This window comes from Carcharodon carcharias, chromosome 1 (genome assembly GCF_017639515.1).
Source record: "Carcharodon carcharias isolate sCarCar2 chromosome 1, sCarCar2.pri, whole genome shotgun sequence".
Classification (NCBI taxonomy): Eukaryota; Metazoa; Chordata; class Chondrichthyes; order Lamniformes; family Lamnidae; genus Carcharodon; species Carcharodon carcharias.
The window spans coordinates 67,162,536-67,178,105 of NC_054467.1; the positions used below are offsets into that span (position 1 = coordinate 67,162,536).

A 15,570-nucleotide genomic window follows, 5' to 3' on the forward strand; every position below is an offset into this window, starting at 1 on the left:
TGTGTCCTGCCATCCATTCTTAATTAGCAGATTCGTTTAGATAATATCACCACCTTCAACACCTCTTTGTTCTTTTGTCTGTGACATCTTTTGATTATCTGCTCCTATCAATGCTTGCTTGTCCTTACAAACCCCCCGCCCCCGCCAACTCCACTTCTCCCCCCCACCTTGAACCAGCTTATATTTTACCCCTCTCCTGATATTATTCAGTTCTGCTGAATGATCATGAGGACTCGAAACGTCAACTCTTTTATTCTCCGCTGATGCTGCCAGACCTGCTGAGTTTTACCAGGTAATTCCGTTTTTGTTTTTGATTTCCAGCATCCGCAGTTTTTTTATTTTTATCTAATTCAAGTCAATCAACCACACACACACACACACACACAGATAAGCCTACCTTTCAATAACCCACAATAACATTATGAAAAATATGGTAGGTTCGTGACAGTTGGCCAATTGTGCTGACCTTGAACTCCACCCACCTGAAAAGATCCTCCTCACTTCGAGGATTCACACATACTGAGCAACTGTGTTGTGAAGAAGAGCCTTGAGAAAATAGTATGTGTAGCTTTCCAAACACGCTGCACCACCTTCTATCCTCCCCGTCACAAACCAACTTCATCCCATCACCCTTGACCCATCCAATATAACCATTCATCGACCCTCTGTCACCCTTGAACCTCCCCCCATTACACCTAAGCCTATGACCATCACCCTTCACATGCCTTCTCCCTCCTCTGAGTCTAGATCCATTACCATCCCCATGCCCACCCTGGCCCCTCCTGTTATCCAAGCCACTTATTTTGTCCGTTTTTCCGATCCCCTCCCGCCACGAGACTATCCACTACTCAACCACAACCCTGGACCTGACACCATAACATATCCCACTATCCCCTCTCACTATGACTGTTCCCTCCATCCACTACACTCAGTTCAATCTCCAGGAGCCCACCATAGACAGACCTTTAGGACCATTTCTCTCCCACCTTCCCTGCCCAGAAACCACCTTCCCCCCACCACCACCCAACCCATACAGAGGGCCCTCACACCCAGATGCAAGGCACTTCCTTCCTTCTCTTCTCTTCCTCCCATGTCCCTGTAACCTCACCTTCCCTCCGTGACTCCATCCCTGCCCCGGACTCCCTCCCTCAGCCAGCTTCATTGTACCTGTTCGACTGCCAACACCTGATCATCACCTCATTGAACAACACTCACCCACAGAGGGAAAAAACAGTGGCTATTTGCTCCAACCCCATCAAGTTGACTACCTCACCTGCTGCATGCCACATATGTGCAGTTCTAAACCTGAAGGCATTACTCACTCGCTGATAACTTAATTGGGAAGGCAAACTTAATTGTGGTGAGCTGGCCTTTTAGTGAGCATTCACGACATGCAGATGCCTTCAAACATCCCTGATCTTAATTGCAAAAGCTCATCTCGCCGTCAGGAAGCTGATTTTTGGCCTCTCGCTCAATTCAGTTCCCCTGCCCACCTTGCTGCCCGCTCTCAGAGCGCAACAAGGTTCTGCCCATGACCTCAAGCATTTTTTTGTTTTTATCCCATAAAAGCTTCCACAACTCCTAAAAAGCTGATACAATACATATTGCAGAAGCTGGAAATCTGAAATTAAAAACAAAATGCTGGAATTACTCAGAAGATCAAGCAACATCTCTGGAGAGTGAAACAGAACTAATGTTTCAGGTCAACAACCTTTGGGCAGAATGATGAAAGGGCTTACTTCAAGCATTGTCAGGCCAAGGTCCCATATAAATTTAACATTAACCCCCTGTTTTTACACTCTATTCATCTAGAAATGAATTTTAATATGTTGTTTGTCTCGTTATGGCCCTGGTCCACTATCTTTAGTGATTTAGCCATTTATATATCTTTATTTCCCTCTCTTTTTCCTCTCAGCTCTATTTAGTTTATCTTCCATAGGCACCTCTTTTATCTTCTTCCAGTATGGTCCACCTGCCCTTTTGCCATACTAAATTTCATTTGTCAATCATCCACCCACTCCACGAGCCTGTTTATGTCTTCCTGCTGTCTTCCACATTATTTGCTATACCCTATATCATCTGCAGATTGAGCTCACAGCTATTAATCTGTCAACTGAACAATGAGGGCCAATCAGAAAGGAGAATACAGCTCTCAGAATACACTGTCACTTTGCATAAACACTTTGTGAATAAACTCCCAGAACACATTAATGTCACTCTCTACAAATGTGCTTACAACTTCAAGTAATTTTCTTATGCGTGACAACTAGACAGGCCCTGCAAAGCACATACCAGGATTTGCTGGTTCCAAGCCCCAGCCATTCCTCTCTCATCCAGTGATAATGAACTACTAGCAGAATAAATAACTAAGAAGCCATTTGTAGGAATAACTAGGTAACTAAAATTTGTTGAAGACTTTTCCTCACTGAAAAGTCTTGAGGTCGGGCTCAGGGAAACCTGCTTCAAGTAATTTTCCCCTGGCTGACCTCACCCAAGCAGCCTCCTCATTTGCCTTATTGAACTTCCAGCTGAGCATGCTGGATGGCTGAATGCTCAACAAGGGGCCCAACAGCATGTGTGGCGGGCATTTGTTCCAGTTGGCTCCTCTTAAAGGCAGCATGCAGCTTTCACAGGGAAGCTTCACCCAGTAGAAGGAAATTGCTGCTGACTGCTGGTACTGCAACTGGCTGCAAGCAGAAGCTGACTACATTGAGTATGAGGGAAGAGAGATGGCTCCGAGGTTCAGTACTGTGATGGAGGTCGACAGGAGGACAGAAGCCATATTTCCATGGGAGCAAGGAACATCCATGCCGGACATGGGAACAGTGCCACAAGCAGTTCAACGATCTCAGCTGGGTGATGAAGGGCAGGGAATGCATCTTCAAAAGGGTATTTCATACTCATTACACCACCAAGTTCTCATGGTGCTCAGTGCACTATACCCCCATCACTCACTCATCAGCAGTCCCTATTCAGGACTCATGCAAAACCATCAGATATTCCACCACACCCTCACACACCCACCGATGATGCAAACCTTATACCCACTGCTTGCAGCCTCTATGTATCTCTAGCTGTTCAGTTCAAATGGAGGTCATAGAAACATAGAAAATTTACAGCACAAAAGGAGGCCATTTGACCCATTGTGTCTATGCCTGCTAAAAAAGAACAATCCGGTCGAATCCCACTTTCTTGATCCCTAGCTGCATTGGGTACAGCTTTCAAGTGCTTATCCAAGTTATTTTTTAAATGCGATAAGGAGTTTGCCTCTACCAGCCTTTCAGGTAGTGAGTTCCAGACTCCCACCACCCTCTTGGTGAAACGAATTCTCCTCAACTCCCCTCTAATGCTTCTGCCAATTATTTAAATCTATGTCCCCTGGGTATTGACCTATAAGGGAAATAGATCCTTCCTGTTTACCTTATCTAGACCCTTCACAATTTTGCACACCCCAATTAAATCTCCCCTCAGCCTCTTCTGTTCCAAAGAACATGATCCCAGCCTATCCAGTCTTTTCTCATAGCTAAAATTCTCCGTCCCTGGCAACATCCTCATAAATCTCCTCAGTATTTTCTTGAATCTCATCCCATATTTCCTGTAATGCAATGACCAGAACTGTAAGCAATACTCCAGCTGGGGTCTAACTCACGTTTTCTATAATTCTGGCACAACCCCACTGTCCTTGTACTGTGTATCTAATAAAGGAAAGTAATCCACATGTCTTATTACCCACCTTATCTACCTATCATGCTATCTTCCCTCAAGGCCCTCGAAGCCTAGTGCTGCTTGAGAGCATCCTGCAAGGCCATCTCCAGTCAAAGTCAGTAGCCTCGAAGATGTCTGGGAATCTTGGAAGATTACAACCACTGCATCTAGTGTCTCTGCAGCCACTTTTTTTAAGACCCTAGGATGCAAGCCATCAGATCCAGGGGACTTGTCAGCCTTTAGTCCCATTACTTTTCCTAGTACTTTTTCTATAATGATAGTGATTGTTTTAAGATCCTTTTCTTTTTCCCCATAATTTTCTACTACTATTGGCATGCTTTTAGTGTCTTCTATCATGAAGACAGATAGAAAATATGAATTCAAATTCTCTGCCATTTCATTGTTTCCTATTATTAATTCCGCAGTCTCATGCTCTAAGGAACTAATGTTTACTTTAGCTGCTGTTTTCCTTTTAATTTACTTGTAGAAGCTCTTACAGTTTGTTTTTATATTCTTTGCTAGTTTACTCTCATATTGTAATTTCTCCGTCTTTATCTTTTTAGTCATCCTTTGCTGGTTCCAAACTTTTTCCCAATCTTCTGGTCTCACTTTAATTTTCACAGCAGTGTACATCTTTTCTTTCAATTTGGCACCATACTTAAATTCCTTTGTTTTCCATGAATCATTCATCCTTCTCGAATAGTCTTTTTTACTCAATGGAATATATCTTTGTTGAGATTTATGAAATATCTCCTCAAATCTCTGTGACTTCTTATCTGCCGTCTTACCTTTTAACCTATTTCTCCAACTACTTTAGCCAACTCATCATACCCTTGTAATTGCCTTGATTTATGTTCACAACACTAGTTTCAGACCTATGTTTCTCACCCTCAAGCTGAATGTAAAATTCTGCCATGGTATGATCAGTGTTCCCTTGATTTTTTTCCCCATGAATTCATTCACTAATCCTGTCTCATTGTTTTACACCTGGTAATGTGCAATCTGTTCTCTGGTTGGTTCCAACATGTATTGTTCTAAAAAACTCTTCCAAGAAACTCCATGAACTCATCCTCAAGGCTACTTTTACCAATTGATTTGTCCAATCTATATTAAAGTTAAAAGCACTCATGATTATTGAAGTACCTTACTTACACACCATCATTATTTCTTGATTTTTACTCTGTCCTACAGTGTAGCTACAGTTGGAGGGCCTATAAATTGCACCCACCAGTGACTTCCTTCCTTTGCATTTTTTTTATCTCCACTCAAACTGATCCTATATCCTGATCTTCTGAGCCAAGATCTTTTCTCACCATGTGCTGATCTCATCCTTTATTAACAGAGATACCTCACCTTTTTTTCCCTTCTTCCCATTCTTTTGAAATGTCAAATACCCTTGAATATTTAGTTCCCAGATGTGGTCACCTTGTATCCATCTCTCTAATGGTCACCTTACAACCAACTATCTGTATTGGCTATCATATCATACCCATTTATTTGTATTTGTGTAATCAATTCATCTATCTTGTTAAGAATGCCATTTACATTCCGATAAAGAGCCTTTAATACTGCCTTTTTACCTTTTTTCGTACCCTAACCCTATTTGATTGTGCACTCTTATGTACCCTCTGTCTTTTCCTGCCACACTCGGATTATCATTTCCTGTTTTGTTACCCTTTCCCTTTAACTTTTTAAATTCCCTCAACCTGAACAATCCCCTTCTCCACTATTTAGTTTAGAGCTCTCTCTACAGCCCTAGTTATTCAGTTTGCCGGGACACTGGTTCAAACAAAGCCTGTCCCAATGGAACAGCTTTCTCTTTCCCCAGTTCTGGAGCCAGTACCCCATGAATTAAAACACATTTCTACCGCATCAATCTTTGAGCCATGCATTCAGCTTCCTGATATCATTTACCTTATGCCAATTTGCTCATGGCTCAGGTAGTAGTGCAGAGATTAGTAACTTTGTGGTTCAGTTTTTTTTAACGTTAGTCCCTAGCTGCCATATTCCTCAGCAGAGTCTGTCTTTCTTAGTCCTACCTTTGTCATTGGTACCCACATGGACCACAACAACTGGATCCTTCCCCTCCCACTCCAACTTCCTTTCCAGCCCTAAGGAGATGTCCTTAATCCTGGCATTGGCAGACAACACAGCCTTCGGGGCTAAAGCTCTCAGCTACAGAGAACAGTATCTATCCCCCTAACTATAATGTCCCTACTACCATTACATTCCTTTTTATTCTCCCAATTTGAATTTCCCCCTGTACCAACAAGCCGTGGTCAATTTACTCATCCTCCCCACAATTCCTGCTCTCATCCACACAGGCTTCAAGAACTTCATACCTGTTGGAAAGTGCAAGGGCTGAGCCTTCTCCAGTGCTGCATTCTGGATCCCCATACCTGTTTCACTTGTAGTCACACTCTCCTGTCCCTGACCGTGAACCAAATCTGAAGTACCTAACCTCAGGAGTGTCACTACCTCCAGAATCAAAATATCCATGTAACTTTCTCCCTCCCTCGCAGTGTCCAGAGCTTGTGCTCAACTCTGAGACAAAGCTCCACAAGATGCAGACACTTGCGGCAGATGCGGCTGCTGTCGTTCACACCGGTGACAACCAGCTCCCACATGTTATGGCTACAACACATCACCTGTCCTATCTCTAATATATTTTATTTAACTAATTAGAGTTTCATGTTTTGAAATAGTCCTCAGCAATTATTTGTAGTCATAAGACATTTGCCCAGTTAAGCTATATGTTTAATATAGTACTTTTATCTCCCTGGCCCTAGTTTAAATTACTGCCTAGTTCAGAGAAAAGAAAGCTATAAAGCTCACCAATCAATCACCTACTTGCTCACCTAATTGATACCTTAGCACTTGCGTCTCACTTTCTCACACTCCCTCCTCTTGGACCACTCCTTGTTTTGTGAAAGACCAGAACGGCACCTCTTGCACCGAATTTCCACACACAATAAATTCCCTGAGTTAAGTACTCTTTAGAATCTGTACTCCATTGAGCTGGCCTCCGTGCTACTTTCACAAGTACACGGTTAGCAGTTTAGTCATGTGGTATATGTTATACATGTGATTATATAGTTGAGACAGTATATTTATTTAACCTTTAAATAACATCTGTAACTTATACCCTGTGACAATCCCCACAGCCACATTGCCCAGGCTTTGTGAAGAGAAAAACTACTGTATTTTGCAAAAATCTGCTTCATGTGTTTAAGTATTTTACTTATTTTCTTCAGATAAATAACTTGATATAGTAACGTAAGAGTTTATGTAACTCAGGATGGAAAAGGAGATTTAACTTGCATTTCTTTTTAGTGAAAATCTCAAGATATAGGTTATCTATTACACTTTCTCCTGCCAATGCAAGAAGCCCACCGATACCTGTCGGCGCATGCGCACGTGTCCGCACATGCGCAGAAAACCATTGATGGAAACTTGTCCTTAAACTTGAGTTGTGTCAGGGACTATTTTTAAATTGTAAAATACCGTTGTAAATTGATGTGGCATGATCAATGAAATGAGTGGGGAACGGCAGACATACAGATAAGAAATCGGAATATAAACGGGTCCCAACGGAGACTTTCTATATATAGACTAACGCTAGTCCAACAGGTACCCACAACATGGCACACCTTCTACTGCACATTCTTTATTAGTTTGTGTCAGCTCTCCAGTTGTCTGATGTAATTTTCCAACAACGAAACAAGCAAAAGTGAAAAGGGTAAAATTCAGAAAGAATAACCTATAAGCAGGAAATGCTGGACAGAGTGAGCAGGTCCTGCAACACTTGTGTAGAAGCTCGGGTTAACGGGTCAGAGCAATGAACCTTGAATAGAACTGAAAGCTACATCCTAGATTCCTCACCAAAGATATAATTGCTTATTTAATTTTCCTTTATTTCTGTCCTGGCCGCTGCTTATTCTGTCACTTCCAATGATGTGACGGAGTAAACGTGCACCGCGTTGGCAGCAGCCTTCACTATAGATATCGTCAGGATAAAATCAAAAATAGGATCTTTAGGAAAGTGAATCTATGTTTTAAAAGAGTGTCCTTTTTTTTCAAACAGGAGAAAGCTACGTTTGTGCATCCAATGAGCCATTTCGTAAAGTAGACTATGCCAAGAATGTCAATCCAAACTGGTCAGTCAATATCAAGGCAGGAACATCCCGCTCTCTGTCATCACTGACATCAAGAGGTGAAGGAAAAGAATCCAAGGATTTCATTAGGCCCAAACTCGTGACAGTTATTCGCAGTGGTGTAAAACCACGGAAAGCCGTAAGGATTCTTCTGAACAAGAAGACAGCTCATTCGTTCGAGCAGGTGTTAAATGACATTACAGATGCCATAAAATTAGATTCTGGAGCAGTTAGAAGGCTCTACACACTTGATGGAAAGCAGGTAGGAAACTGTCTAATCTGAATCCTTGATCAAGCAGTCTTTACAGAGAAAAAATTGTCAGATGTTCACATTTGTGCAGTAGCCATGGTTAAGCTTTATATACCCATGACTGGTATGTGACCACCATTTTGCCTAAACCTGGCAGGGCAACAAATGAGCCAGAACCCTGACATGCTGTATTTATTCTGCATCTGATTTTCTGATGAGCAATTTTGCTGTGCAGAAGCAGGCTTGCAAACTTCCATATTAGCATATTAAAATTCTTCTAATATGGCTCCATGCAGAATTTCCTGCGGTCAGGTAAGGCAACATCAAAAATGTGCCCCTCCTTCATTTAAAGGGTGCATATCTATAGAGAATGGGCCTAGCCTGAATTCGTGATTTCTTCAAAGTTTAAATTGATGCAGAATTGTGATAGTTTTGGTTACTGAGCATTTTCTACTTGGCTGCATTGTATATAGGGCTCCCAGCTTGGATTTGGCATATTCCTGGAGACTTGATCATGTCACATTTAATTATGTGGCATTTGATCACGTGACACCACTCATGTAATGCTTAATCATGTGTCATTCAATCACATGAGAACCTGATGGCTGTGCATGCAAGAACTGCACAGTGATGGTTTCTCTTGAGTTATTAATCACAGTGTATGCGAGACCAAGTGTCTATTCTGGCAGACTCCTGCACAAAGCATGAGGATTAGGAACCCTTATTGCACATTTTGTGTATCTCAGTTAGCTTTTATTTGTGAGCCAGTTTTCTGGGGTCTGCGTTTTTGAAGTAAACACACATCTTGGCCTGTACAGCTTCAATATGAGGTGCTGTTAAACAAGTTGGGAAGAGAATATTCCTATTGGATATTTCATTTGTACTGCATAACCTGGATGAGGAAATCATTTTTTCCGTTCACGCTTTCTTCAGAAGTACCTCACGAGCTAATTGTTCCTCTCGGCAAAACTCCAAGTCCTAAGTATCCAGACCGTGCCAGTGGTACCTGAAGATGTCTGAAGAGTCCTGTCTTTGGTGCTTCCATTTCACCAGAGGCAGTGATGGAGTTATACCATCAACTGCCAATTCATATTCAGACTACCTCAAGGCCTGGTACAGTCAGTACTGCCTGTAGTGGGTGTGCCAATGATTTGGCCACTATACATGGTGGATGATGTAACTAAGGAATTTAAAAAGGGTAGTTTTTTTACACTAGTTGTCAGATTAACACTAGTTTTGGTTAACTCCCTTAGTAGTTGCTTTATTGTATATACACACACAATGTATTAGAAACAGTTGTACACTGTACTATGGTGCAAAAACTATTCTCCTTATTCCAATGTCAAAACCATACCAAAGTGTTGGGAGTAGGGCGCAGTCTACTTAGCTCTGGTCCTCGAGTATCTGACAGCTGGGATGCTGGATTTGGTGAGTGACTTGGCATAGGACAACAAGTGATTATTCATTGTCTCCCACCACTTGTAGTTCATTGTCTGAATGACAAGGAGCTCAATAAGTTGCCAGTAAGAGCTTAGCAGTAAGAGGAGTTCTGGAAACAGTGGGGGATGGTGATTGAAGGCTGCTGTCTGATCCATGCCCCGGAAACAATGTACGAGATTTTCGCCAGCAACTTTGGGATCTCAACATCGGGGTCAAAGGGGATCAGGAGCCCGCACTGTCAGGCAGCAATGATTTTTCCTGGATTAGCCAATTTAGAGGGCAGGCTTGTCATCAATTAAGGAAGGCGGGCTGGATTTCAAAGCTGAAGGGCCAGTTGGAGTGTCTCTAGCAATGAAGAAGCGGAAGTTTGCTTTTCCAGATAATAGAGAGAGAGGGCACTTCAAGGTGGAGGTGACTGACCTCTCTCCAACTTTTTGTAACGTATAAATTAAAAAATCCTCTCAGAAGCCAGGCCATCATTCTGGTGGGGTCGCAGCTGAGGTCAGGCAGGCAGGGAGGGCCTCAAAGCCTGAGTTGCTGTGCAGCCATGAAGCTTAAAGGGCACATTGGTCTCACTGTGTATGGGAATGTGTTCTGGAATCTGGGGGGTGCGGAGGTGGAGATCATGGTGGGGAGTTTTGGAAATCACGGTGTGGGTGGGACTCTGGAGATCAGGGTGGGCAAGTTTGGAGATCAGGGTGAGGTGGGTGTCTGGATATCAGGGTGGGGAGGTTTGGAGATCAGGGTGGGGGGGGTGCGTAGGAGATCAGGGTGAGGGTGCGTAACAGATGACGATGGGGCAGGAGTCAAAGATCATAGGGAGTTTTGGAGACCACGGTGGGGAAGGCGTAGTCAATCATGGTGGGGAGTTCTGGTGATCATGCTGGGGGCAGGTGGCATCTGGAGATCACAGGAACAGGCATGTATGTATGTCATGTATGTTTGAGAGGCTAAAGGGAAGGACCAGTGCTCCTCCTGGCCCACAATCTTCCAGAATAGCACTTTCCTGCTTTCTTTCATATGTTCTGGAGATCACAGTGAAGGGGGTGTCTGGAGATCATGGTGGGGAGTTTTGGAAATCACAGTGGAGGGGGTGTCTGGATATCACAATAAGTGGGATGTGGGTGTCCCTGGTAAGACCAGCATTTATCACCTATCTTTTGCCCTTGAGAAGGTGGTGCTGAGCTGCCTTCTGGAACTGCTGCTATCCGTTTACTGAAGGCACTGCCTCAGAGCTGTATTATAGTTTTTTTGGAGCAATTTTGATACAACTGAGGGCTTACTAAACCATTTCAAAGGGCACCTAAGTGTCAACAAAATCGCTGTGGGTCTGGAGTCACATAAGGCAGAATTTCCCAGACCCTCCCACCGGAAGGAACTTTTGGTCCAGCCGAAGCCAATGGAAATTTTAATGGCTCACTGCATCCGCTGCGAAGGAACCTGCTGTGGCAGGGCCGGAAAATCCCAGCCATTTATACCAGACTGGGAAGGACAGCAGATTTCTGTTCCTAAATGACATTAGTGAACTCGTTGGGTTTTTACAACAATCTGATTGTTTCCTGGTCACCATTACAGATACGAGCCTTTTATTGCAGATTTATTTAAAGTACTGATGTTAATTCCCCAGCTGCCATGGTGAGATTTGAACCCCTTTCTCTGGATTATTAGTCCAGGCTTCTGGATTACTTATCCAGTTGCATATTCATTGTGCTGCCTGTCAGCAGCTGCCTCCCTTCAACTGATGGGTTTCCTTAACCCTAGAAAACCAGGCCCACAAAATGGCTTCCAAAATCTGAGGAACACAGCCTTATTAACATGGTGGGCAAGAATTTACTGTAAAAATAATAGGCTAACAGTGCTCATGCTTATGCACAAATCAGACAGTAACTTCAGGAAAGTGCAGATGTGTGGTTAAGTGTGAAAATCATGAAGTTGCCTTCTGAGATGTGACACATAAATTGCATGAAAAAGGCATCTTGCCATCTGATTTCCCCATTCAAATATGTTGAATGGTGTGAGGTTCCTATCCTTACACTGTAGATATGGGCTAAGCTCCACACAGAAGGATTTGCTTATTTTAGTCTAAATGTCATTTTTAAGGTGTAGTAAGTTTGAATTAACCACATAAACTCTCTGGCACTGAAACTATTACAGTTGTGGAATCTTTAAAAAAAGGTAACTTTTTTTACTCTTTCTATCACTTCTCTCTCTTAATCCTGTCTTTCTTTCCCTTTACCTGGTTTGATATTGAATTCAATATCTTGCTGAACTTTCTGGTTCAGGTTCTGCACTGCTCATTGACAATTATTCAAGCTAACTGGTTATTTAGACATTGCTTGCCCTATTCACACATGTCCCAGATGCACTGTGTTTTGTAGACCTGCAACTTGCAATGAAAATGTTTCTAAGAATTCAATGGGAAAGGGAAATTCTAACTAATGGCACCTGCTGCAGTAAATTTTAATACGTTAAAATCACTGAACTGATAGTGAAGAATCAGCTAGTCAGGAGATAAAAAGTGTTACAATCCCTATGGGGAAACTGTAAACCTAAATAACCAGATTTACTGAATCACCCTCAAATGAAGAAATTACCATCAAGATTCTACTTTTTGTGGCTTTTATTTTAACATGAATTGGAACAACATGAATTAACAGGCAAAGATACTTCAAATAAAAAAGTAAATTTCACTTTAAATAATCAATACAACAGCAATGTGTCTTACACAGCCACAAGCACCAGCATCATCCCCCACAGACATGTGGCACTATATAGCAACACAGTTCCACAATATGCTGTTCTTCATTCACACAGGGTAGGTCAGGAGTTCTATCAGACAACAGCTTTCACAACCGAGTTTCACAGGTACGATTATCGTCAGCAAGGTACACTTGTATGAACCCTCTCTACCTGGGTCATGATAGCCTAGATAGTGTAGTTTTCCAGAGTCTATTTTCAACCAACCAATAACTCCTCAGTTCATGGTTTGGTAATTTATGGGAAAACACTCAGTTCTTTAGCTACTCTGAGCTATTCAAACAGCTTTCCAGGTTTTAGATCTTTTTAGCCAGCTCCCAAAGTACCTCCAAGAGCTCCTGTCTCCTTTTCTACCAAGCAGATAAACAGACCTGTTTCTGAGTGATTTTCTTCTTCCCTTGCAAGAATTCCCTGCGTTCCTCTTTCTGTCTCTGTCTGCTTTATCTTTGTGTCTGCATCTGTGTGCTGAACACCTTCACCTTCCAGCTCCTCTACGTGTAGCTCTCCATTGTGCCTGATAGCCAGGCAGCTTCCTTGTATCTTAACTTCCATCCTGTTGGTACTACTTCCAGGTCAAGGGTTGCCAGGTCACAGGGACCAGTATTTCTCATTATTCAAGAAAATTACAGTTGATCCATTTACAATTGACGCAAACTTTTAAAAGTCCTTTCCAAACATTCCCAAAAACAAATACTGATCCTTCAGACATTTTAAAGCAATTGCAAATTTTCCATACTCTATTGCTTCCAGGTCAAAGGTTGTCACAAGAGGTTATCCGTTTTTCAATTGATGTGAGAAATAATGGGCATGTTGGACGGCCAACAACAGGAATGTGGAGGTTGTGCGGTTGGAGGCAGGAGGTCAAGCGATCACACCTGCAGGAATATGTCTAACCAGTGTTAGCATCCCTAGCCTGGGTGTTATATAGGAACATCAGGAAGAGGAGTAGGTCATTCAGACCCTGGAGCCTGCTGCATCATTCAATTAGTTCATGGCACCTCAACTCCATTTATCTTCCTTTGCTTCATATGCCCTGATACCCTTAACTAACAAAGATCTTTCAAGCTCCGCTCCAATGTCCCAGCATACGCAGCCTATGGAGGGAAGAGAATTCTGAAATTCCACTACCCTAAAAAAGTGCTTCTTGAATTGGCCCTGAAAGGCTTGGCTCAAATTTTAAGATTTTAGGAGCAAAGGAAATAGTTTCTTTATATCTATCCTATTTAATCCTTCTAACATTTTAAAAATCTCGATCAGATCACCCCTCAGTTTTCTATACTCCAAAGGAATACAAGACATATTTATGCAACCTTAGAGGGTTATAATTTAACCCTCTAAATTTCAATATTGAGAAGTAACTCGAGAGGGAGGAAGGAAAGGATAATGTGACTGGAAGATGTTACAGGATCACTGTTATGACACAGCAGTTGGTAAAGCTGAGTGATTTAAAATCCCAGAGGGAAACTTTAAACAGCTGTCATAACCTATATTTTCAATTGGTATGTTTTGAGTTGCAGCTCTAAATTCAGGAATACAACCATTAGTTCTCAAAAGGTTTTTATAGCAAACTAAATGAAACATTTATTAATTTACAACCAATTAAACACTAACACATGGCTACAAATTACTACAATCATAACTTTTTAACAAATTCCCAAATTAATTTCCACTAAGGCAACAATAACAAATAGATTTAAACAGATACCAGGCAAAATATTTTTCACCTCATGAGTTCAAAATGAGGTTCCTTTTCAATTTGTTCCTTTGCAGACACAGTGGTAGGCTTACAGGTTTAGATCTTATAAGCTTCTGCCCTGCACACACAAACTCCCTTCTGTTATACCCACCCTTTCCCTTTGAATGCAAATTCTCATTGTATCACTAGGCCCCTTGAGCTCCGCCTCTTCTAATAATAAAACCTCTTTCATAGTACTAATTTTATTAGTAATATAAACATATGGCTTGGTGTCTCCTAGCTAGGTGCAAGATTTCAACCCCCCAGTCTTTGAATGGTTTATTCAACAAAATGCAAATGCACCCTCTACCTTACTGTTTACATCTCAAAACTTCTATACATCAAAGCACCCAGACTAGCTGGCTACAATCCAATTAAGACATGCATAGACACACCCACAGACTAAACCTCTATTTAAAAAAAAATTCTAATAACATTATATACATTAATATCTTTTCATGACAGTCACATAACACTGGACCTCTGCCCCAAAGACCAAGCTGCAGGAATTTCCTCTGAGGGCCAGGGCAGAGATTGGTGGGAGATTCACCCACCCCTCCCCAAAAGAGCCTGACACATAAGAAGGAGGTGCGACTGGTGGGATGGTGTCATCCATTGGAATTTTTACTCTCCCCACCTCCTCTGAATGAAACTGATGCTGACAAGGTATCAACAATTTGTTGAGTGAAGTGGCTTTGCCAGAGCCCACAAGATTTCTTCAGACAGGGGACATAAGCCTGAACACTGCAGAAGATAAACTACACAAGTGAATTTGATCCTCTAACAAATAGAGCTAATTTCAAACTTAATCAACAATTCTGAGCCGCTTTAACCAACTTCAGCCTAAAGTGCTGCGTTTTTTCTGACTTTTCTTCAAACTGGTATGGAAAGCAATCAGGGAGGAATTGGTAAAAGTTGAAAAGGAACGTTGGAGAAGTTGAGTTGGTGAAATGCTTCTGATGTAATCTGGAGTTGTGCACACTGCGCAAACTAGACTTCAGACTCTGCTCAAAGCACTGAGCAAAATGGGGGTAAAGGCTGAGGCAATCAAGTCAAAAACTAAAAGACAGTTTTTTAAAACCATTTTTTGAAATGAGAAATTTCAGTTACTGAGGGAAAAAATAGCATTTTATTTACTTTCAAAATGTGTTTTGAATGCTTGGTACCTTTTTGTTTTTTTATTGCACAGTTTTTATAATGGTTAACTTCTTTTGTCTTGTTTTTCGGGATTGGTAGTTCTCAGGGATTCTTAGCTTCTTATTGGCAGTTTTTCAATTGTTCTCCACACTTAAAATTCCCCACCAATCTGATTTGCTGCTTTTATTTTGAAACAATCAATGCGAAAGCAAAAAATGTAGCAAGAACTGTGATAGGCACTCATTGTTTTGATGTAGCAGCCCTGTTAGTAACTCAAGAGACGATACAGTCTATTTTATGGAAAAGGATATATTAAAATAACCTTAAAAGCAGAAATGCATCATTCATTGTAAGCGAGTGCTCTGATTATTAGTACCTATATTTTGCTTCCT

General features: G+C 41.8%; 1 protein-coding gene across 2 annotated transcripts in view; it reads left to right on the forward strand.

Annotated features, from left to right (window-relative positions):
* dclk2a (doublecortin-like kinase 2a) overlaps positions 1 to 15,570 on the forward strand; it is a 670,049-nt gene that overhangs the window by 73,790 nt on the left and 580,689 nt on the right. For both annotated transcript variants that reach the window (XM_041199370.1, XM_041199378.1), the window contains exon 2: positions 7,790 to 8,121. In XM_041199370.1, coding sequence (XP_041055304.1) covers positions 7,790 to 8,121 — 332 coding nt within the window. The remainder of the gene's footprint in view (positions 1 to 7,789; positions 8,122 to 15,570) is intronic.